General features: G+C 38.8%; 1 protein-coding gene and 2 long non-coding RNA genes across 5 annotated transcripts; 2 read left to right on the plus strand and 1 right to left on the minus strand.

Moving 5' to 3' along the window:
• Window positions 1-108: 108 nt before the first annotated feature.
• On the minus strand, window positions 109-1765 carry LOC120292886 (apoptosis inhibitor 5-like protein API5). 2 transcript variants are annotated; one of them, XM_039311422.1, is made up of 5 exons: window positions 1682-1765; window positions 1200-1314; window positions 1052-1117; window positions 872-973; window positions 109-599 (listed from the first exon to the last, which is right to left on the minus strand). In XM_039311422.1, the coding sequence occupies exons 2-5, from the start codon at window positions 1278-1280 to the stop codon at window positions 561-563; spliced, it is 288 nt and encodes a 95-aa protein (XP_039167356.1). In that variant the 5' UTR covers window positions 1281-1314; window positions 1682-1765; the 3' UTR covers window positions 109-560. The 2 variants fall into 2 exon arrangements, with proteins under 2 accessions (XP_039167356.1, XP_039167357.1); XM_039311423.1 differs by lacking the exon at window positions 1682-1765 and adding an exon at window positions 1565-1599.
• Window positions 1766-17485: 15720 nt separating this feature from the next.
• On the plus strand, window positions 17486-21534 carry LOC104440949. 2 transcript variants are annotated; one of them, XR_005550526.1, is made up of 5 exons: window positions 17486-17613; window positions 17958-19633; window positions 20305-20443; window positions 21168-21306; window positions 21393-21534. It is a non-coding gene; the product is annotated as an uncharacterized LOC104440949 (long non-coding RNA). The 2 variants fall into 2 exon arrangements; XR_005550525.1 differs by having other exon boundaries at window positions 21168-21476.
• Window positions 21535-21692: 158 nt separating this feature from the next.
• LOC120292892 lies at window positions 21693-23453 on the plus strand. The gene is made up of 3 exons (XR_005550524.1): window positions 21693-22084; window positions 22241-22283; window positions 22381-23453. It is a non-coding gene; the product is annotated as an uncharacterized LOC120292892 (long non-coding RNA).
• Window positions 23454-25694: the final 2241 nt, after the last annotated feature.

Genomic DNA, 25694 nt, shown 5'->3' on the forward strand with positions numbered 1-25694 from the left:
TTTGCCGCAACTGTCACCTAAGTCATCCAAAATGCACAACCATCTGAATAAGGTACAGCAACAAAGTAATTCTTCAGGTTGGTAACAACTGGAAAGCAGGCAAAATCAGACAACCGGAAAATATTCTAAGGTCTAAACCAACAACATAGTTAAAGGGTTCAAATGACATAGGTCACACAGTCTGTTGATCATGCAATCAGACTAGTCTGTATTCAAGCTTAAATTACAATCAGTGATATGCGTCCAGGTCAAAGCTACCAGCTAAATATTTTAGTGCACATCCAAAACTTCGTTTTCATCAGTAGAACAATTTCTCTTACTGACCTCATATCTAATACAAAGTTCCGCGTCTGTTGCGTTAGGCATGGCCACAATCTACCGATAACTTCTTCCTCTTCCACGTCCACCCCAACCCCTTCCTCTTCCTCTCCCACCGCCACGCCCACCCTGGGACAAACTTTCAAATGCTCTACTAACAAGCTGGTTTTGCATACCGCCCGCTCCACGTCCCTTTTTTGATCCGCATTACCGGAACCATTCACAGCACTAGCGGGTCGTTCTCAACAATCTTTCTGCTCCTCCTGGACTTGTGACCAATGCTGTTAGTTGGAACAATCAGTCAAATTTTGATAACCAAAATACGAAGACATTCACATCAATTTTCCTTGAATAAGCATCATGACCTAACATATTCGACAGTGACCAACATAATTACAGTGATTTTCTAGTGTAGATGTAAGCCTGTCACTAACGAGGGAAGTAGCTAAAGTATCAGCAACTAGAATTGATATATAACCCACCACAAACAAATCCAATAACAAACTCGCTGCGGAATTAAAAAAAAAAACATAAGGATCAGTATTTCTCCTACCCAGTCCCCGTATTTGTCGCAGGTGCAGAAGCTTTGACTGCCTCTTTCCAGGAGAGGCTGATGCTCGTCTCCAATAAATGAAGGTGTCTTTGAATGCAATGACTAAATCAATAAACCACAATGAGTTAGTTCTCACATGCCATGAAGACACAACAGTCAGCAATAAGTTGACTTATTCACCTTAGTCATGGCAAGGATATTACTGCAGGTTCGCAGTCCGGATGTAGTGTTCTGCTTCTGAGTTTTCTGCATAAAGTACGTGGTGTCAGTTGCATGAAGCAGAACCATTTAAAAATAAAAGACGCAAGCATAATGATGACAAACAGACAATGGTATTCTTCTCCTTATCGGTCTTGGCAGCTGACATTGCTTCATTGTGCTCAGCCATTCCCTGAGTTAGCTTTTTCATGGTGGCCCTAGTTAACTCCTCAACAGTAGTTAATCTGCAGCAAAAAAGCCATGGAAAGATCAGGAGGCAAATTACACACTTCAAAACACCAACTTACCCGAAACAAGTAAATTGCAAAGAATATCAGAACTCCTGGATCAAATTATTCCCTCCGACTTATCATTCATGAGGAAATGAAAGGCAGAGGAGAATAAAAAATGCTATGTGGCCATATCAAAACTAATTGCAGGATAACAAGTTAACAAGGAACATGCAAGAGCAATTTAGCATAAATGTTGCCGTACTTCCAGCTAGTTTCAGGGAAAAGTTAATCCTTCAACTAATATAGAAGCTATCATAGAAGCTATATAGCATTGCAATGTACCAAACATCGTTGAAAACGTGAAATCAATTAACCATACCCAATGCATGTGTGACATCCATTGGACAGGATAGGAAAAACAGCCTGGCATTAAAAGAAACCTAAAACTCAATTAAACCGGAGATGATAAGGAATCATTACCTCTCAGTGAAGTCCTTATAATGTTCTGAGAAGTCCTCCCCACGCCTGTCAGATGGTTGGCCAGTCACTATCTTGTAACCACACAGACTATTGGTTGCATTTGGTGCCTATAATGCGACATCATCAGAATAAAACCTCCATATACTTTGGCTGTAAGTTGGCAAAGCAGGTTGGGAAAGTCCAACTAACCTTGTGTGCCAACTGGTGAAATGCATATAACGAGCATTCCACGTAAGTAAAATTCACTTCTTCTGATGTCTTTCTTCGAGGCATGTACTTCTGAAAGAAAAACATGATAAGTAAGATCCGAGATATACACATAAAACCTATGTTACAAACAAAATGCCAGTGTTCTGTCTAGTCAATATTGCATCAAGATAACTAACGTAACCAATGCATTTTCAACATAAACTGGAAATTACAAAGACGGGAAGAAATACATATTGGAAGACGATCTCCAGATATTGTCTAACGGCTAGTTTGGAAGTGGAGGAGTATTTAAGGAGACCAAGGACCGAGAAGTAAGTAAGAAACGGAGCCTAGAATCTAGAATTCCAAAGTCTGAGCGAACTTCAATCATATATTTGTCTTTCTTGAGCTTAAATGTTTGTGATCATAAGAGAAATACCAAAAGAGTGACTTAGTGAGATAGTGTAATCTACCATTGAGTGTTTGCGCTCAAAATTATAATCTGTTTTTAATCATATAGTGGAATCCAGCCAGTATGTTGTTAGAGTGAGAGAGTGGACGTAGGTTTAATTTAAACCAAAAAATTTCGTGTGTAACATTCTCTTCCCTCAACTCTCATTATTTAAGTCTGTCGTACACTTATAGGTTATTTCATAAATCCGTTTCATCGCATAACAGATTCTGAACATCTACCAAAAGTATAGTGGCTCATTTATTAAATTTTGATCCTTATTTAGACTTTACTCGCAACTTATTTTATGTCGTATTTATCTGTCAAGACTCCTTTCAAACACCTATTTATTCACTCTAGGTGTTCGTTCTAGCATTATCACACCGAAGTAATTGGTGTAATTAAACTTGCAATTTTTTGTTAAAATCTTTGAATAGAAGTCGATTTCATTTTCAAAATTAACTAATCATCTGCATTGAGTATCCTCAAAAACAAAATATAGATCAAAGTGGTTATAGACCCAATTCATAAGCTAGTTAAACTGAATTTAGATCCACAGGTCAAAAGTTGGCGTTTGTATAAACTATATAAAGACTAAGACCCAGGAGAACCTATCTAGAAAAAAAAAAAACAAAATATAGGTGTACTCCTCCGAATAATCATAAGTAAACCTGTCCAAATGATAGAATGAACTACATTTGGATGAAATAAAATTATGATGCAAGCACATTTTTCATCTATGGTGATCATGTTCATTCCACTAATTTGTACATTCCTTTTGTTAAAATTTTGAATTTATTATACTAATCAAAGTTACAGTTGGTCCAACCTTAATTGTGAACCGGGTCGTGTCCTTTTATGAGGCCAAAAAAAAAAGGAGAGAACTCTCTCTCTCTCTCTATGAGAGAGTTTCCAAAGGGTCCCAAAGGAGGCTTCGATGTTCACGCATATATGGTTGGACCATGCGGTATTACATGATAATTTTTATGTCTACTCGTGGACAGAAATGGGACTACCGTGAAAGTTGGGGATTTTTTTAAACAAAAAAAAAAAAATCGAGGCAAAATTAAGATTGTCTTGAAGTTTTGCTCTACGACACTCTAAATTTCTTTACAACATTATTTCACAGTTTAAAAACCTCTAGAATCAGCCCAACAACACAAAATCCATACAAAACCTAATTTACAGTTTAACTAAGAAAACTTCTTCAATTAGATAAATAAAAGTTTAAAATCCTTACCGATTACTAAGAAATATAAATAATCCGGCTTGACCCAGCCTCTCAAACGTGCATGTAGCGAGAGCCCCTCGTCTCATCTGTCTTTTTGTCTGTTTCTCCGGATTCTGGTTTCCTCCTTTTTTTGGGTTCTTCTTGGCCATACTCTGTTCTCTCTCTCTCTCTCTCTATCTGCTCTAGTAATTCCTTTGCAATGGCGTCAACTGAACCAAGACCAAGGAAAGTGCTAAACGAGACACTTGGGCTTGGGCTTAATGTTTTGCTCTTATTTTCTTTTTCTTGCCAGCCTGGTTCTTGCAACTTTAATAGGAAAGTTCAAAGGCGTTCCTCCCCTCCAGTGGTGAAGGCAGGGACAGCAGACTGGCATAAAAGACGACAGCCTGAAACTGGAGGGATCACTGTCAATTTGGAGTCTGCTCCAGTTTCAGACAGTCGTCCTTTATGCCACTACGCATAAAAAGAACCACGAATGATGTCCCTCCCTTCACCCCTCTCGGTGTCATGGATTTTACCTCCATTGTCTCTATCCCGGTCGACTTCATCGAATTAAAATACCAGGGGAAGTTGATTTCTTGTTGCTGTGTTCCCATAATCGGGCACCACCATCTAGTGGCCACGCACCTCCTTGTGATGGAGCATGGCACCTCCTCATCGACTTGGCCGATTCTATATCGGTGTTTTGCTCGTGCGGTTGCTGCTCCACGACTTATCCCACTCCATCCCAGGTTGTTGGGGCAGCTCTTGTTGCTTTCTGTGAGTCTGTTGCACAGCCCCATTCAAAAGCTGTCTGTGGTTTTACAGAAAAATTGTTCTCATGATTATCTATGCGGCACGGTCTCATGTATGGTATGGTGGAAGAGCAGCCACCTCAACCGCGCACGGTCTTGAATCTGCGTTTCATGGTGGAAGTCTGAGTGTTGTAGTTGTTCAATTGTTCCCTACTTCGAAAAAGTATTCTAACCACTTTAAAAAAATGATAAGTATTCTAACCACTTTAAAAAAATGATATGTAATTTAGGAAACTTGCTAGTTTTGTATAAGAGGCACTTGGGGCTTTCTTCTCTTTTACCCGAAGCCATGAAGAGTCCCCAAGCCTTCGGCATCAAATTATCTTCCGACCATAAAAAGAAAGGAGAACAGGGAACAAGTACAAAACCACCTTTGTTTCTTTCCTATTCCTAGCCATGAATGGTCATGCACCTAGTAGCAACTAAATCTGATTAAGATAGCTAAGCCCTCAAAAGAAATTGCGATCTTTTGTTATCGAAGAGATCGAAGATAACCTCAACAATTGTTACTAGAAGAAGAATGGTCAATTGTAGTAGCTATATTAAGCAAATATTATTGTTGACATTGAAGCTTCTAACCTTTTTGAAAACATTATGAGTGCTGCAGACTTCCTTCTTTTTCCGAGGAAAAAAAAAATCTTAACTCTTTTAATAATTTGTCAATTTGATTTTTTCGGCTAATTTAGCTTGAAAAATGCTTACATGAATGTCAAATAAGTGACGCACGTTCTACTTGGTTGGATTGACAAAAGGCTGACGCTAATTAATCATCGAAGATCAAAACGGCAGCATTTTCCACAATAATTTAAAAAGAAAAAAATCGTCGCTATGCTAATTTCTTGCCCAAATCCTCGAATGTTCACCCAATGCTCTCTCGTCTAAAGAACTTTGAACTGAATGCAACTGAGATCTCGCTCAAATCTCTTTAAATCTCAACTCAAATCGAACAATTCTTGCTCAAGCCCAAGTCGTTTCTTTCCACAATTAGGAGAAAATGCAAATGTTTTCTCTCATCCCAAAAGAGTTATTTTATAGTATAACCCCATAATTGCTTCGCTTAATTAGAGAGGATTCTAGAATGTGAGGCTATAATGGGATGAGACATCAAAATTTTAGATTTTGTTCGTATAGAATATTGATAGATAAAATGGAAAGACAACTAATTCGCAGCATGAATTTTTAACTTTTGATAATACTTTTATTTCGACAAAAAGAAAAATGAAAATTTCTCAATATGAATAGAAATTTTAAAATCAAGTTTTATTGTATGCCGGTTTGTGGTGGTGTGCAAAAGAAGGGATCCGCTGGATCACTCGGGCGAACAAAAGCGCACGGAACTAGTGGTTCTTGAGGGAACCAGTCCGATTCCCAATTCCAATTTATGGGAAACGATAGGTACCGGTCCGGTTCCCGGTTCCATGGGTGGATCCGTCCACCCGCCCACTCGAACCGGACCGATTAGTTTTTCCATGAGGCAACGATCTCTGCGGGAGATTGGCTTATGGCCCCCCTCCTGTCTCTGTGCAACCATAGCCTTAGGAATCCCATAAAAATGGGTTTCTTTCTTCCTTTCCCTTGAGGACCGAGCAACAAGGAAAAAGAAGAAAGAGACTAAGGATGGATTTTAAAATTACAATACCAAACTAGAAGCTTTTGCCAAGCTTGAGAGGATGATTCGAAAGCTCTGCCGATATCTGTAGGGGATAGGGGAGAGGGGAGAGAGGGAGAGAGAGGGTAATACTGAAGCTAAAGGTGGTGAGTCGTGGTTGGAGGGGATGGAATACTACACTTTGCGGACATGTTCCATGAATTCACCTAGGTATTGGACCGGACCGACGGTCCAGTTCTGAGATGGATCCATGTAACAAACAGGTGGATCCTGGTTCTAATTTTTCGGAGCCGGCCCGCCTAGACCATACACACCCCTACCAGTTTGAGCATTTTGACAATAACCAGTGCTGTTTTCCCTTTTGACCGAACCATTTTTCACACGACCTTTCTCGTTCTAAAAGGTGCATTTGCAAAACTGAAATTGATTCCCAAAAGAGCATGGAAAAAAGCGTTTTCCGAAGGATTTCATTAATATACGAAAATCAACGGTCGCGATTGTTTTGGTGTAGCAACCAAAACTGGACACAGCATATATGGTGGTATGGTATGGAAAGTCGCCACGTGGCGCGCCGGACACCGGTGGCTGGCGACGGCGGAAGAGAGGATGGCCGTGGCGGCGAGCCTCTGCAACCGCATCCCCTCTCCGTTCCTCGGCCGCTTCCCTCCTCCTCCTCCTCCTCATCCCCTCGCCTTCATTCTCTCTCTCTCTCTCTCTCTCTCTCTCTTCGTTTCTAGAGTTTCGAGCTGACTCCGCGCCTTGCATGGAGTTCGCTTTTTACCGTCTTCATGTTGCGGAATCTTCTCGAACGAATTCGAATATTTTGCCCGAAAAGATGCTTCCTTTCTTATGTTTCGCGCGCCTGCTTCTTCAATCTCACGACGATTTCTTATGTTCTCCTTCTTCTTCTGCACCTGCGTTTTTGAATTGAGGAGTTGTTGGTTGATGATCGCCCAAATCCAAACTTCTCGCTCGCTCGCGCAGTCGCCCAAATCTCCCCCGAACCTCAACTGAAACCGCGAATGGAAGCCTTGCTAGCTATGTAAATGTGTTTGGACCACTTATTCATTAGTTGGGGACGAGTGGTTGTTTCACTCTCACATCTATATCCCTCGGTAGAAGTGTCTGCTAGCTGTTTGTGAAAATGCCCAAGCGAACTTTTGTGAAAATTTCCCTCTGGATCTACATATCGGAACGTCCATTGCGTATCCAAATCGTAAGAAGCGCTTTTGATTCATCCATTTGCTCTCGGTTTTTCATCTTTGAATCCGAAAGTAAGAACGACGTAAGGATGTTTGTTTCTCTGTTTTATGTGCTATGTCTTGTGGCCTTAAATGGGGGTTCCCGCTGGGAGATATGGTCTGGAATCGTTTGTACGCATGGTGATTTTCTCGATGGTAGCACCCTAACTTCTTTTATGTTCATGTGCCATGTGTCTCGGTGATCTATGACCTGTTTACGTTGAATGGTCGGAAATCTTCATGGTGGACAGTGGTGGTGACTGGTGACTCCGGCGGTGGCTTGATAATGATTGTAAGTGAATGATAGTGATGCTCAGTTGAAAAATATGGGCCGTGATGCCACTTCATTGAACTCATTAGCAACAACAACAACAAAAAAAACACGGCCACAATACTACTTTCTATCACTGTTTCTTGTACGTTGGAGTTGCTTCCTCTCCGTATTTTACTTCTTTCATGACAGGCTTCTTGCTTTAACTAGAAATTCAACTGCAGCTGATTATGATGTTGATTCAATCTGTATTTCTCTATCAACTCTTTGTTTCTTGCCTTGTCTGGCACTTGTACTCTTAACCTGATATTATAAGATTTCATTAGTTAAAAAAAATTGACGTTCTTTGTAGCTTTCTGTTTGGCCAGCAGATGGATATGTGTCATATTACATTCTTTGCTGGCGTACTATGGTTTTGCTCATTTATCCATACAAACTGGGATAAAATAGATGCCTTGGATACACGAGCACAGCTGCAATTTCAAAAGCTCTGTTCTATTGTTGAGTGATCCAAATCAAAATGAAAGATGTCAGCCTTCTCATTGCTGTCCCCTATACACCATTACTGCATACTAGCTATTCCGACGATAATATAGTTTTAGTTTTTCATTGCGGAATAGAGTCGTTACATCATATAGTCTTCATTTTACCTCTAAGAGGTGACAACTAGAGCTTTGCTGTGGCAAATGCGTCAACTTGCAATGTAAGACTAGTTGTCTCACTGGCTGATTGGCTTTTGGCCAAGAGCTTGAAAATTGTTGCTTCAGTCAGACATTCAAGTTGCTGGGGCCAAGGTGAGAAAAAAATGCTGAAATGTAGATTTTTAGTCAGGAGGCTTCAGTTCAATATAACTGAATTTTGGTTCACCATAGACTTTAGAACCAAACTTTTCCCATCTTCATGTGCTAAAGGATTTACAGTTCATGTATGCAAAGCAAGATAGATAGGATGCCGATGCTCGAGACAAGTCTGTACAAGCAACACACATCTGTCGTGCATATATGTGGAAGTAATTAGACCAGCAAACTTCCTGACAAGTTGATTGATCATCAAATTATGCATCCCCAATTTAATACTCCGATTCATAACATAGAGCACACAAGTCTTGCACTTCAGAAATCTGTTTTTTATCTGCTTTTACGGCAGAGAACAACAATCTTGGATGTCAACTGTAGCAGTGAGTCCAATTGACTTGCATAAGAAGGCAAGTTGAAACATCAAACAGAAACGTGTTCTCCTGACTCCCGAATTCTTTTCATCTTGGTAAGTGCCTCCCCAACTCTGCAAGTACATGCACTTTACTTGCGGCTCTTCGAGACCAGCATTGCACGTCTTTTCTTGAGTACCTGCAACTATGTGCTCATTATTTCCACTTTTTTTTCTGCAGAATTGCAATTTCTTTTATTTAGTTCGGCAATAGCAGGGTCTTCAGGTACTTCCACTATTCTAGCAACCTGTAGTAGAAATGTTTGGTATTAGCGCATTTTGTTTTAATTATTACTTATTGCAGACAATGAGTCTATATATATGATGCTAAAAATGAATGTGGCTATTCACCACATCACATGGCAGCATCTTGTATCAATTTATTGGCTATAAGTCTGTTTAGTAAGAGAGCACTTCTGTGATGAAAGTGCACCGTGGGTAAAAACTCGTTTGATATGAGTTAGCAATGGGGAAGGGTAAGCACCCAGATTTGGGTCCCTTATCTTCTCACAAAGGTCACAAAAGAACTCACTGGTATCATCTTCGATGAACAAAGTGTAAAGTGTGAGTTGATGGAAGTTAATAGCAATCTTTTACTGTAGTTGAAGGCAATCTGTGATGATTAAGGTTGCAATGCACATAAGCGTAAAAGTCAAACCTGCAAAATTTACTATAGACACTGTATAGGAAGCACAGTTAGGAAGATCTAAATTAAGAAGGAGTACATGCTCGTGGAGGTGATGTTTCAAAGTGGGCCTTTCAAAAGTGCATGGAATGTTGAAGTCATTGTCACTTTCCATGCAGCGAAAGACAGAGCGTCAGCACTCTTCATGGCATATGTTAACAGCGCTCCTTCCTGATGCAAGAAGAAAAGGGATGTGTGGGATGAACAGGTTGTTGCATGAGTGAGGGCAATTCAGCACATGATTTATGGAGCAAAAAAGAGCAGCCCAGGTTCAGCCAGCGATAGATGCACGCACTACGAGCCTTGCATGCACCATCCTTCGTATGACGGTTCCAGCAGCAGAGGATGATCGGGAAGAGGAGAAAGAGGCGGCAATCAAGCCAACCATGGACCTCACCTGGTATGTTATTTTCACAAGCTTTGCACCTGATTCTGCTTTCGAGCTTCGTGAGGAAGACCAGTGGATGCTGATGGTCGAAGTGGTAGAAAACCGAGTCCTTCTTGCCCTCCAGATCTCGCGAACTTAGAGTTAAAGCCGTGTCCATGTCGAGGCTGAATTTGCAATCGCTGCAGTAGGAGACCATGGTAAGCATTAGAGGGTGTCAAAGAATGGGTCAGTCAAAATGGGTCGATGACCCATTTTTTGACTCATATCCTGAGAAGTGGGTCCTACAAGTTATTCAAACTTTTAAGGGCCAGGCCTAAATGGATTTAAAAAGACTTAAAGTTCGGCACGACGAGGAAATTTGGGGCCTCGACGGTGGCGTTGTGGGGCTGGGACAGAGGTGAGACTGTATCGACTGAGTTGGACATGCAACGAGGTAGAGTACTCATCTTCCTGCTCTCAACACAGCAACTGGTTGATGGTCAGGCCTCCAATCAATGTGAACAACACCACCTTGTTTCTCTCCTGTCCTTGTGCTTCTAGATCTACTCCGCTTCTCTGCACGCTTTGCACTTCTAGATCTTCCTTCACTTCTCAGTCTCTCTGTATTGTGTTAAAAGAGAACCTTGAAGTCGAACTATTATTGTGAATTAAAGAGGTAGCACATTCATTTGAGACCCAATTTGTCTCAAGCCCCAATTCTAAGCCCAATAAAAAACCACCCGTGGGCTGTTCCTTGTTATCGATATGGCCAAGATTACCCCAAAAAGAAAAATATGTATGTGGGCAAAGCGAAGCGGGTTGGGTTGGGTTAGGTTGGGTCCTGTGGAGGTTGAATATGGGTTTGGAAGCGCACTGGTTGATGAGAGCAAGAATATTGCTTGTCATCAAGTACGATTTGTCATCCTTCACCTCGTAAAAATATCATAAAATAGCGATCCACGTAGAAAATTAGAAAGAGTAAAGCAAATATAGAAAAAAAAATAGTTATATACATATATGCATTGTAAATAATGGCTACTAATGAGCTTTAAATGAGTAGATATGAATTTTCATAGATTTAGTTAAATATAGACGTGTTTTAGCAATTCAGGTACAGGTCAGGTTTGGGTCACTGAATTTATACTGCATGTAAATGAATCAAAACGGATTAAATTGGTCGATTTGAATCGAACCATTTTTTGACTCCCAACCTACCTATTTGACAGCCCTAGTAAGCATTACATTTAGCTCCTCCAATTAATCAAAAGTGAGAGAGAGAGGGTGATCATGGAGAGACGAGCGTTGCATCTCTATGGAAGACTCGGTGCAGCTTTTGTGGAGAAAGAATATGCACGCATGGCATCCATAGACTTGCCCCAAGATCGCTTGTTCGTAGGTTTTGCAGCTCTTGAGCATTTGTTGGATGGTCACATTCTGAGAATCCTCATCGGGGCTTAGCTGTGACAAGGCAGATGAAGCTATATTGGGCTGTGCAATAACAATCGACGTGTCCAAATGACGAGAAAATTTTCATATATAAAAGTGAAATATTGATTGGAATGTACATTACTAGATTGGTGAGGTCACGTATTTTCTTGTGTCATGACAAGTTTGTTAGCCATCGCCTAAGACCCACCACTGGCGAAAGGAAACAAAAGCAAAAAAAAAAAAAAAAAAAAAAAAAAAGCAGAAAAAGGAAATTAAAAAAAAAAGGGATGAAAAGTTCAAAAAAAAATTAAAATGTTGTCAACATTAGCGCCGGTACGCCACAGGATGACTAGTTGGGACTAGCGTTTTCCAATCAAAATTGACTGAAAATATTATTTGATAAATTGTCTTAAGTTTGAGGACTGAATAAGTAAAATTTAAAGGTTTAGAATTATTATTTTTTTTGCCTATAAATTTTAGGGTTGAATTAGTACAAGTGTAATAGATTTAGAATTTTTGATATTTTTCCTAAAAAATAATGGAGGAAAGTATCATTCGGAAATAATTTGTAACGACAATGACCTAGTTAATGTAATTTCTTTGTAACAAGACTTTTGGTCATCAGATGTTTCCACTTATGCCCTTCTCGTTCCTTCCCTTTTTCACTAATTTCTCATCAGTCAATTAGTCGTTGTCCCTTTCACATGCCCTTTCCCATATCTCTCTCCTCTTTAAAAGTTTCCACAAATATTCCTCCTTAATAACTTTTTTATTTTCCTCTTTCTCAAAAAGATGACATTTGTATATTCCTTATGCTAAAATTCAAATACATTATACTAATCAGGGTCTGACCCTCATTTGAACCGGGTCACATACTTTTTTGGGAAGAAAGAAGGAGATAGAATTTTTTTTTTTTTATGTCATATTTATTCTCTCCCACTGGATCTCTCTTCAACAACTTTTTTTTAGGTAAAGAACCTCTCTTCAACAACTTCTCAGTTTCCTTTAGTCTCCTTTATTGACCAGACAGACAAAACCAGACAAAACCTCTCTCTCTCTCATATATATAGACGCAGGCACTGGGTAATTTCCATGACAACGATTCCATGTTTCTCTCTGAGAGTAAGTTTCCAAGAGGCTTCGATGTTAACATTGCAATGGGACCATGAGGAGTCACGTGATGACCCTTACCATATAGATATATGTGGGACCGTAGTGAAAGTTGGGACAAAAAAAGTTCAAAATAGAACTGAAATTGAAATTAAAGTTGGAATTTTTTTTTTTTAGGGAATTAACCCATAAAAATTCATGATTCCATCAACGGTCCAAGATATCTCAAATCAAAGAAAATGCGATCTCTTGTCAAGATGGGAACCTATTTTCATAATATTTCACCAAAAAAGAAAATGTTCAACTGCTTTGAAAGTATTTTGACAGGATTTAGTACATCCAACAATTACAAAAATAGGTGCGTTCGTGCTTAAAATATGTTGCACTATAGATGTGTATTTAAAGAAAGGGATGAGTAGCTATTATTGCAGTATAAAAGTGATAAGATTATATTGAAATGGAGAAACGATAACTATATATTACTGGATGTTTTTATTTTGTTGATTTTGTGAATAAGACCTGTCATTGACATTTGTCATCCCCCAACTCTATAAAAACAGGGAAAACAACATCAAGGTCCTCCTGCCTAGAAAATATAGCCTTAAACATAAACCAAGGTAAACATGTTATCAAAATATGTCTTCATCTATATACTTGATATAAAGGTGAGTAGGTTACAAAATCAAGATTCTGAAATTCATCAAAAAAGTAAGTGTATATAATATGTATTTCCAAACTCAATTAAACCCCACAAATATCATTTTAGACATATACGAGTATCTAAACTCATATCAAAATCCAACTATAAAATTTTATTGCCGATAACTCTCACATCCTACCTTAGTTGAAGAATTTGAAAAAGATTTGATATAGATAATGTGAGCAACCACAATTTAGTGACTAACACAAATCTCTTCTAAGCAAATGGGCATCCGCCGTGCATATTATAAAGTACTGCTACAGACTCATTTATCCAAATCCAATATATAATGTATAGTAAAATCCAAATATGAGCGATATCACTTCAACTCGGTTTTATACTGATCGGAAATATTCATTCAAATTTCAAATACCAAAAGGGTAGTATACACTCCATCCGGCTTTATGCGATAAATTTGTTTTAAACTGTACTTTTTTGTTTTAACAAAATCATATCATGCAATGCCTGTTTTAACAAAATCATATTATGCAATGCCTTTCTTAACGTATAATTTATTACTTTTAAAACACGAGTTTTACAAATTTATAGAATATCACAACTTACCCTTAACCAGAATCCAAATCGAAAGTTACACCAATCAAAAAGTTTCAAAATCCTATTGAAGGCGATGCCATATTCAAACTTACGTGTCAACTAACCTCGACTAAAACTTCAATAGGTGATGCCATATTCTTAAGCCAAATCGTTCACTTGACAAAAGAGCTCTTAACAACTACTTTGGAAACAGAGTCAACCTCATTTCAGAACTCTAATTCAAGCGAGCTTACTTTCAACAAAAAACTCTTTCGAATTATTAAGAGACCATAAAGCCAAAAGATGGCCCGAGAAGGGCAAAGTCCATTGCCAAACATAGTAATTGGGAAATTGTTTCCAACAGCATGCAAAATTTTAAAAATTTATCATGACCAAACCATAAAACCTAAATCAACTTTCATGAAGTCTTGCTATGCAACACCCTATTTTTTTTTTTTTTACAACATAATTTCACAACTTGAAAACCTCTAAAATAAACCTAATTTATAGATTAACTACAAAAACCTGTTCCATTAGATAAATAAAAGTTTCGAAAATTTACCAATTGCCATGAAACAAATATAATCGGGCTTGACCAAGCCTCTCAAATGTGCATGCATTGAGAGTCCCCTTTGACTTGAGAAAATATTGGGTATACTAAGGAGGCTATCTCAACAAATCACCAATCCATTCATTGGGTGATACATGTCGCGTTAGGCTTATCTTCCATTAATTTTCCCCTTTGACTTGAGAAATTATTCCCTCCGACTTATCATTCATGAGGAAATGAAAGGCATGAGGAGAATCAGAAATGCAATGTGGTCATAGCAAAACCAATCGCATAATGACAAGTTAACAGGGAACATGCAAGAGCAATTTAGCATAAATATTGCAGTACTTTCAGCTAGTTTCGGGAAACGAAACACATTCCAGAGAACATGAAGCATCCCAGAACGTCTCCTTCTCTTTTGTTGTCTACACTGCATAATCTGAATAATCATAATTTATGGCTTAATTACGAAAATTCCTGCACTTAGATAAATAAAAGTTGTTGCTACCAAATAGAATTAATTCGTCTTGTCGAGTTCTCCCAAGCGTGCATGGAGCGAAAGCCCCCTTTGTTTCCTCTCTCTCTCTTTCTCCGTTTCTTTCCTTCTTTTCTTTTCTTTTATTTTTTGTTCTTCTTGGCCAGGCTCTGTTTTCTCTCCTCCGTTCTGCTCTTGTAATTTCCCTTGCAATGAAGCAAGGCTAAAGAAAGGGCTAAAATGAAACACTTAGGCTTGGGCTTAGGCTTGGGCTTAATGTTTTGCTCTTATTTATTATGTTTTGCAAGCCCATTTCTTGCAACTTCATTGATGAAGATAAATATTTTAGGTTATTATGTACTGATGGATCCTATGCGGAGTGAGGATAAGGTCACTCAAAATTAAAGTTGGACATATCTCTTTTTAAAGAAAAATTATAAATCTATTATATTTGTGTCAATTTGAATTAGTGTCAATTCAGCCATTTCGACTAATTTTAATTGGAAATTACTGATATGGACATTAGTTGTCCTATATGGCACGTCTAGCCCTAATATAGATAATTTTTTTATAGTAATTCAATTTTTTATTTTTTTATTATTATTTTTCTTTATTTTTCCTTGGCCATTTCCATTGCGGGTTGGCCTCGCCTGGGTGAGGGTCGTCGTTGCCCACTATAGGCTAGGCTAGGCTAGGCCAAGCAAGAGCGATCCCAAGCAAGGCCACCTTGGCTTGGGCGAGGCCTTACGAGGGTTAGCCTCACCTAAGCTAGATTTGGTGAGGTCAGCTTGCTCGGCTATTGCTTATCATCGGCAAAAGAAGGAAGAAAGGAAAAAAAAAAAATAAAAAATTAGAGAAAATAAAAAATATTAAATTATTATTAAACATTTTCCGTGGCCGTCCATATCAGTATCTAGTCAAAATTAACTAAAATGACTAAATTGATATAATTATAAGATTTAAGACTAAATAAATATAAATGCGATAGGCTTATGGCTTTTCTCCCTTGTCAATATAACCAAATAAAAAAATAAATCAGAAAGTTCAAGGCCTTCGTCCTCTCTATAGTGTGGTGAGGAGTGAGGTAGGGACATCATTTGATATTTATTTTTTCATGGAAAGTGACATGGACATCAAGTTAATAATCTTCTTTTGACATCAATCTAATACTCTTTATTTTGGATGTCCATCCAATCAAGGACATCCAAATGCCCTTTTTCCAAGTTCCCTTTTAAAATTTTAAGACGACCTTAACATTTTTCGAGGGAGTAGTGGTTTGAGGTGGTTTGAGTGGTTTGAGGATGTACTCCGACTTAAATGAAGACGACTCCATCATACGACTTTTGAGGTGGTTTGAGGATAAACTCCGACTTAAATGAAGACGACTCCATCATACCGTATGTTGGAGTTAAATGAAGACGACTCCAACATACATATGTGGGAGTCCTTTTCATTTAGGTCGGAGTACATCCTCAAACCACCTAACCACCACTCCCTTGTGCATAGATGGAAAGTATAAATAATGTCCCCCGTCTTTGCTCCTCCTCACGGCACCATGGATCTTCCCTCCATTGTCTCTGTGCTGGCCAACTTCATCCAAGTGAAATTCCAGGGGAAGTCGCCTTCACCCTTTGAAACCCACCCCCTCGCCACCCGCGTCGCCATCTGCAGCCTCCTCCTGCATTTCTCTTTGGGGCGTGTCGCTACTCGGGTACCACCGCATCCCGGCCCTGCTCTTTCTTGGGATGGAGCAGCGCGCCTCCTCTTCCACTTCACCGGTTTGACATCGGTGTTTTCGCTCGCCTGGTTGCTGCTCCACGATTCCTTCCACTCCCTCCTCTGGTTCGTGCTGTTCCTGTTGCTTGCCGTGCGTCTGTTACGGGGCCTCATTCTAAGACTTTTTTTTTTTTTTTTTTTTTTTTGGTTAAGCCTCATTCTAAGACTTTGGCTGTGGTTTTACCACAAACTCGTTCTCATGATTATCCGTGCGGCGCGCTCCCGTGTATGGCATGGTGGAAGAGCGCGGCCACATTTGCCGTGCCCGGTGGATCTGCGTTCCATGCCAGAAGTCCGAGCGCCGTAGTTGTTCGACTGTTCCCGTTCGACTGTTCCCTGCTTGGAAGAAGTAATTTTAATTGTATCACCACTTTAAATCAAATGATTGTTACTTTAGGAACCTAAGCTAGTTTTGTATAAGAGGCACTTGGAGTTTTCTTCTCTTTATCTGGAGCCAAAGCCGTAAGGAATCCCCAAGCCTTCGGCGTCAAATTATCTCCCGATCATAAGAAAGGAGAGCAGGGAACAAGTACAAACCCACCTATGTATCTTTCCTCTTCCTAGCCATGAACGGTGATGGAGCTTGTAGTGACTAGATCTGATTAAGATAGGCTAAGCCCTTGAAAGAAATTTGGATCTATTGTTACCGAAGAGATTGAAGATAACCTTGTTATGACGAGTAGAATGGTTGTTTCTAGTAGCCATATAAGGGGTAGTAATTGTTCTTGAGGTTAGAGCTTCTCACCTCTTTGAATACATGGTTGAGTGTTGTAGATTTCCTTCTTTTTTCTGGTGAATCTCTTTGTAGCTTTCTGTTTGGCCAGTGGGATGATATGTCGTTTTACGTTCTTTGCTGGTGTACTATGTTCTTGTTCATTTATCCATGGGATAAATTGATGCCTTGGTGACATGAGCACAGCTGCAATTTCAAAAGCTTTGATCTAACACTAACATCATTGAGTGATCCAAATCAAAATGAAAGATGTTAGCTTTCTCATCTCTCTCGCATATACACTGTTACTGCTTACTAGCTATTCCGATGATAATATAGTTGTAGTTTGTCATTGCAGAATGTGGGAGTGGTTACATCATATGGTCTTCATTTGACCTTTGAGAGGTCACAACTAGATCTTTGCTGTGGCAAATGTGTTAACTTGCAATCTAAGACTTCATTGTCTCACTGGCTGACTGACATTCAAGTTGCCGGGGCCAAGGTGAGAAAAGAATGCTGAAATGTCGATTTTTTTCTGTAGGCTTTAGTTTAAGATTACTAAATTTTGGCAGACTTTAGATGTTAAAACTGAAATTTTCCCATCTTCATGTGCTAAAGAACTTACGGTTCATGTGTGCAATGCTAGATAGATAGTATGCAGATGCTTGAGACAATTCTGTACAAATTACACACATCTGACATGTGTGTCTGTGGAAATAACTAGACCGGCAAGCTTCCTGCCAAGTTGATTCACAATCAAATTATGCATCTCAATATCAACACCTCATCTCATTACATAGAGCACTCGAGTCTTCAAAAATATGATATTTATTTGCTTTACTGCAGAGAACAACAATCTTGGAAGTCGACTGTAGCAGTGACACCAATTGACTTGCATGACATCAAACAGAAAGGAAATTCTTTTCATATTGATAAGTGCCTCCCCAACTCTGCAACTACATGCACTTCACTTGCAGTTTTTCGAGACCAACATTGAACGTCTTTTCTTGAGGACCTCCAATTGTGTGCTCATTCTTTTCACTTTTACCTGCAGAATTGCAATATTTTCATCTAGTTCAGCAATAGCAGGGTCTCAGGTACGTCCACCATTCCAGCAACCTTATTTAAAAAGTGTTTGGTATTGGAGCATTTTCCGTTGATTACTACTTATTGTGGAGGATGAATATATATATACGATGTTAAAAAGGAACATGGCTACTCACCACATCATATGGCATTGTATCCATTTGTCGCCTAAAGTCTGTTTAGTAAGAGATCATTTCTGTGATGAAAGCGCACTGTGGGCAAAACACATTTGATACGAGTAATCAATGGGCAGGGGCATTCATGGCAGATGTAAGCACTCAGATTCAGGTTCCTTATCTTCTCACAAAGGTCACAATAGTACTCACTGGTATCATCTTTGGTGAATGAATCGTAAAGAGTGAATTGATGAAAGTTAATGGCAATCTTTTACTGTGGTGGAAGGCAATCTGTGATGATTAAGATTGCACTGCACAAAACCATTGAAGTCAAACCTGCAAAATTTACTAGAGACACTGCTTAGGAAATACAGTTCATTAGATATAAAATAAGAAAGAGTATATGCCCGTGGAGGTGTTGTTTCAAAGTGTGCCTTTCAAAAGTGCATGAAATGTTGAAGTCATAGTCACATTCCATGCAGTGAAAGATAGAGAGCCGACACTCTACGACATATTTCAACAGTGCTCCTTCCTAATATGAGAAGAAAAAAGGATGTGTGAGGTGAACAGGTTCTTGCATGACTGAGGGCAATTCAGCACATGATTAATGGAGCATAAGAGCAGCTTTGCTTCCACCAGCAATAGGCTAAACATTTGACGCTTTATCACAAGCCTTGCATGGACCATCCCTCATATGACAGTTCCAGCAGCAGACGACTATAGACCTCACCTGGTATGTTCTGTTCACAAGCTTTGCACCTGATTCTGCTTTCGAGTTTCGTGTGGACGACCAGTGGATGCTGATGGTCACAATTGTAAAAGACCAAGTCCTTCTTGCCCTTCAGGTCTTGCAAACATAGAGTTCAAGCCATGCAGTCCATGTCAAGGCTGAATTTGCATTCATTGCAGTAGGAAACCATGGCAGACGTTATGTTTAGCTCCTCAAATTTATTGAAGAGAGACGGTAATTATGGAGAGAAGCAGGAGAGACAGGGTTATTATGGAGAGACAGGTGTTGCATCTCTGGGGGAGATTCGATGCAGCTTTTGTGGAGAAAGAATATGCAAGCATAGCATCCATAGGCCTCCCCCAAGATTGCCTACTCGCAGGCTTTGCATTTGATTCTATTTTTCATCCCGAGATGATGGGATGTGAGTAGATGCTCATGAGCATTTTTTGAATGGCCACGTTCGGAGAATCCTCATTAGGAGGACAAGCAATCTTGGGCCGTGCAGTAACAATTGATGGATCCAACTGGCAAGAGAAGGTTTTCATATATAAATGCAAAATACTGATTGGAATGTATATATCACTAGACTGGTGAGTTCACGTATTTCCTTGTGACAAGTCTGTTAAGAATATGGACGAGCCTTGATAAGCCATTCCCTCTTGGGTCCATCCGTTGATCACATCTAACTTCTACCGTAAGACTTAGTGTTCCAGACAATGAGTGACTAAGTTTGCTAGGAAATAAAATGATAGCGCAGCTCCAAGATAAGTATTTATAGATACCTTTCAGTGATTTTAGAGTCCTCAAAACGAGCAGTTTCTCAAGAACAGATCAGAGAAAACATGTAACCTTGGAGCATAATAATACATGTCATTATTTGAAGGGCTGAACAGAAATATGGGATGTGATTTGAGGACTGAACCGATGATTTAGATGCAGATGGTAATAAATTCTTTTCTCCGGACTCTGAAGGTTACCCATTTTGTATGCGATGTGCGGGATTGCAGGTATAAAGCAAATCAAATTATGTTAGCAAAAAATTCAGTACCATCATTTCCAATGAAAGCAATATGTGTGATAAATGTTGTTGGCCATGGAAACTGGAAAGAGCAATAGATGATTCATCTTCAGTGAAAGTATGTCTCACAGACAACAGTATCTTTCTCTTCTAGGTTGACCATTCTTCCTTCTCAGGCAATTGTTTCTATCTACTCCATCAATTATGTATGCTGCCCTTTAATCCGTAGGAACTTCTCATCAGTTGCAGGGTTTGGTTGCCCAAAATCGAATTGGCTTCACCAAAACTCCTCTTCTCTAGAAGCCTGGCCGGCAAAGTGTCCCACTGGCAGTAGAGTGCTCAACTTCGCCTTGCTTTTGTGACATGCATTCCATAGTCAAGGGTGAGTCCCATGCATCAGTTTGTGGATCGTGGTCTCAAACGCCAATCTCTACAAATTTCTGTGGGAGGTCCAAATTATATGCATTTTAATTTTCATGTGGGTTCGTTCATCATTTGATTTGACCTTGCAGTTGATTTTCTTCTCACATATATCTACAAGCCTAAATGCTTATTATGAAAAATAATTCCCAGGAGAGTTATCATGATACTAAGTCAAATAATGAAGCTAAGAAGTTGATCAGCAGTATGACTTAAGATGGCAAGACTGTCAAATGCTTCTGCTAATTCAGTAGCAGATACTTCAAATTGTTACCATCAACGAAAGGGCAAATGTTATTGAAAAGACAAAAATAATTTGACAATTATTGCGACTAGAAGAATGGGGAGATATTTCATTGTTTGCTTCCAGTTTACCTAAGATCCTACTGGACCAAAAGATTTGGAAGTTTTTTTTTTCACTGAAGAGAGAAAAAGAGGGACATTCATGAAAGAAGGTACTTTTACTAGCATTTGCGGATACCAACTCCTTATCATCAAATTGCCACGTGTCAAGCGTTGTCATATGGTTGTTACTAGTTGCCAAAATAAAGTCAAAATTGTTCTTGAGGTTAAAACTCCTGAATTCCCTGAAAATATGGCAAGCGATGTAGTTTTGCTTTTCTTTTTCTGGCAAATCTCTTTGTAACTTTCTGTTTGACCATGGATCTATATGTGTTATTTTACAGAATCTTTGACCATATGCAATGGTTTTGCTCATTTATCCATATGAACAAGGATAAATAGATGCCTTGGAGACATGAGCACAGCTGCAATGTCAGAGCCTTGTTCTATTGCCATAGATCTAGCAGAATCAAAATGAACAATGTCAGTCTTTTCATCTCTGTCCCGTATGCACGGGTACTGCTTACTAGCTATTCTGATGATGACATTGTTTGAGTTTGTAACTGCAGAATGACAGAGTGGTTACGTCATATAGTCAGCATTTTACCTCCAAGAGGTGACAACTAGATCTTTGTTGCAGCAAATGCGTTAACTTGCTTCGGCAACAAGATTTATAAAGACACTTCTTCTGTGGTGTATCCTGTATGTATCAAGAAGCTTTTGAATCTGAATTATGCAATTACTATGTTGTCTCTCTGCCCGGCTGGTTTTCAGCCAGGAGCTAGAATTGTTGCTTTGGTTGGAGATTCAAGTTGCCAGGGCCAACGTGAGAAAATAACGCTTGATTTCTTTTTTGGGAGGCTTTTAGTTCAATATAACTGAATTTTGGTAGACTGCAGATGTTAGAACTGAACTTTTCCCATCTTCACTTGCTGGAAAAGAATTTACAGTTCGTGAAAGCAAAGCTAGATAGCTAGTATGCAAAAGCTTGAGACAAGTCTGCACAAACTGCACACATCTGATATTCGTTTTCAGGGAAATAATAAGACTGGCAAGCTTCCTAACAAGTTAGTTCGTAATCAAGTTATGCATCCCAATGTTAGTACTCCTATTCATAACACAGAGCACACAAGTCTTATGCTAAAAAATATGATATTTATCTGATTTTGCTGCAGAAGATAAAAGTATCGGATGTCAAGTGTTAGCGGTGATTCCAACTGACTTGCATATAAGTGGGTAAGCTGAAACATCAAACAGAAAGGTGGTCTCCTGCCTCCCCAATTCTTTCCTTCTGGATAAGAGCCCCCCTCAACTCTTCAACTACATGCACTTCGCTTGCTGCTTTTTGAGACCAGCATTGCAAGTCTTTTTTTGGAGTTCCTCCAATTGTGTGCTCACTGTCCACTTTTTCCTGCAGAATTGCAATTTCTTCATCTAGTTCAGCTATAGCGGGGCTTCAGGTACTTCCATTACTTCAAAATAAATTTTGTATTACCATATTTCCTGTTGATTATATTTTATTGTGGAGATTTGAGTCTGTATATGATGTAACATAAGAAAAAAGAACAGGGCTATTCACATCATGGGGCAGCATCTTGTAGCCGTTTGTTGGCTAAAGTCAGGTTAGTGAGAGACCACTTCTGTGATGAAAGCATACCGTGGGTAAAACGCATGTCGATATGAGTAATCAAGGGCATTCATTGCAGCCAGAAGCACCCAGATTCAGGTCTTTTTTCTCTCAAAGGTCACAGAGGTACTAACTGGCATCATCTTTGATGGACGAAGTGTAAGGTGTGAGTTGATGGAGGTGATGGCCATCTTTTATTGTTGGTGGTAACTGTGGAAGGCAATCATGATTTACATTAAGATTGCACTGCGCAAAAACGTGAAAGTCGAATGTGCAAAATTTACCAGACACTGCATCAGTAGTGCAGGTCAATAGATCTAATACAAGAATGAGTATATGATCGTGGAGGTGATGTTTCAACGTGTGCCTTTCAAAAGTGCATGGAATTTTGATGTCAAAGTTGCATTCTGCGCAGCAAAAGACAGCGTCAATGCTCTTCACAATGCGTCAGTGAGCGTTCCTTCCTGATACGGGAAGAAGTGGATGTGCAGGGTGAACAGGGTGTCGCATAACTGAGGGCATTTCAGCACATGATTTATGGAGCAGGAAAGAGCAGCACTGCTCCAGCGGCAGCGGATGATTGTGAATTGGAAAAAGAAGAGGCAATCCAGACAAACATAGACCTCACCTAGTATGCTTTACACTCTGATTCTGGTTTCAAGCTTCACGTGGAGGGCACCAAGTAGATGCTGATGGGCGAAATGGCAAAAAAACTGGGCCTTTCTTGCCCTCCAGGACTTGTGAACGTAGACTTATAGCCGCACAATCCATGTCAAGGCTGAAATTGCATTCGCTGCAGCGGGAAACTATATGGCAGGCATAACGTTGGAGTTCTGCCAATTGATCGAAAGGAAGAGAGCTGGTGATCCCGGCGTTGCATCTCTAGGGGGAGATTCAATAATTATAAAGCTGAGTTGAAAACAAAATAAAGAGGTGCTCTTCTTAGTAATTACAAGTAAGCCTGTCTAAATGATGGAATGAACTATATTTGGATGAAATAAAAATTATGTGTATGATCTATGGTGATCATCTTCCTTTCACTAATTTGTACGCTTCTTTTGCTGGTACTTTGAATTTATTGTACTAATCAAAGTAACGATTGGTCGGACTTTGATTTTGAACCGGGTCAAATCCTTTTTCTGAGGCAAAAAAGGAAGAAGACAGAATGCTCTTTTTTTTTATCATATTTATTGTATCATGCTAAGGTGTTTGCGTGTATATAAAACCTCTTTTCAACTACTTTTCAATCTCCTTTAATGATTCTCTCTCTCTCTCTCTCTCTAAGAGAGTTTCCAATGGGTCTTAGGGGAAGCTTCGGTGTTCACATTGCAATGGTTGGACTATGCGGTGTTCACATTGCATGGGCAGAAGTGGGGCTTTCAAGAAAGTTGGGAATTCTTTTTTTCTTTTTTTTAAAATCAAGGTAGAATTGCGATTAAAACTAAAATTTGAGATTTTTCTAGGAGATTAGCCCATAAAAGTCCATACTTCCATCAACAATCCAAGGTGTCTCAAAACCGAAGAAAATGCAAATTTTAGTTAAGATGGAAACCATTTTTAGCAATATTTCACCAAGAGAAAATGCTTGCTGCTTCAAAAGTACTTTAATAGGATTTTGTATATCCGATGATTATAGAAATAGGTGAGTTTGTGCATAAAACATGGGGACACGAGAATGCTCATGTTGTGATATATTATTTGCACAATAAATGGATAATTAGAAAAAGAGAGGAGCGGCTATTATTGCAATATGAAATTGGTAAGATTATAATGATATAGAAAAACAATGATGATATATTGATGTATGTTTTCAATTTGTTGACTTTGTGAATAAGATTTCTCCTTTATCTATTGTCACACCCCAAATCTATAAAATAAGGAAAATGACACCACCATGCTCTTATTCAAGGGATACAGCATGAATTTATCAAAATATATATTCATCTATATACTTGATAAAGAGTGAGTTGGTTACAAACTCAAGAATTCTAAAATTCATTAAAAATAAAAGTATGACTCAATCTCCAAACTCAATTAAACCCCACAAATATCATCCCAGACATATATAAGTACCTAAACTCACATCCAAATCTAACTGTAACTAATTTCCCGCCGATAATGCTCATGTCCTACTTTAGCTTACCAGAAAAAGATTTGGAATGAATAATATGAGCAATCACAGTTTAGTGACTAATCCAAATCTCTCCTAAATAGATCAAGAATTTGCTATGATAAAGCAATACTAGAGATTCATTTATCCAAATCCAATATATAATGTACAATAAAATCAAATATGAATAATGTCACTTTAACGCAACTTTATACTAATAAATTATATACCAAAAGGGTAGTAAATGCCCAATCTAATTTTATGCAACAAATATGTTTCAAATATTACTTTTTCATTTAAAAAAATCATTTTGTGCAATGTTCTTCACAACTTATAATATATCAAATCCCTATCACTTTCAAGACATGAGCTTATAATTTTTTAGAGGATAACAACCACCCCTAAATAAAATGCAAATCGAAAGTTACGCCACTCGAAGAGTCTCAAAGTCCTATCAAAGTTGATTTAAATGTCAAACTTACATGTCAACTAACCTCGACTACAACTTGAGTAGGCAATACCATATTCTTGAGTCAAATCCTCCACTAGACAAAAGATCTTTGAACAATTACATTGCAAATAGAGTAGACCTCATCTTAAAATTTCAATTCAAGCGAGCTTACTTTCAAAAGAAAACTCTTTCGAATTAATCATAAAGCCAAAAGATGGTCGGAGAAGGGTGAAATTCATTGCCAAACATAGTAATTCGAAAACTGTTTTTAGCAATGCGCAAAATTTTAAAAATTCATCCCAATCAAATCATTAACCTACATTAACTTTTTTAAAGTCCTGTTATGCAATACCCAAAAATTTCTTTACAACATAATTTCACAGCTTAAAAATCTATAGAATAGACCTGGCAACATAGAATTCATACAAAACCTAATTTACGATTTAGTTACGAAAACTCCTTCAATTAGATAAATAAAAGTTTCGAATCCTTACCGAAATAGAATTAATCCGGTGCATGTAGCAAGAGCCCCATTTTGTCTCCTCTGTCTTTTTGTCGGTTTCTCTGGACTCAGCTTTCCTCAATTTCTTTTTTTTTTTCGTGTTCTTCTTGGCCAGACTCTGTTTTAATTTTTTTTTTGTTATCTCTTTTTGCTCCAGTAATTCCCTTACCACGGCATCAAC

This window comes from Eucalyptus grandis, chromosome 4 (genome assembly GCF_016545825.1).
Source record: "Eucalyptus grandis isolate ANBG69807.140 chromosome 4, ASM1654582v1, whole genome shotgun sequence".
NCBI lineage: Eukaryota > Viridiplantae > Streptophyta > Magnoliopsida > Myrtales > Myrtaceae > Eucalyptus > Eucalyptus grandis.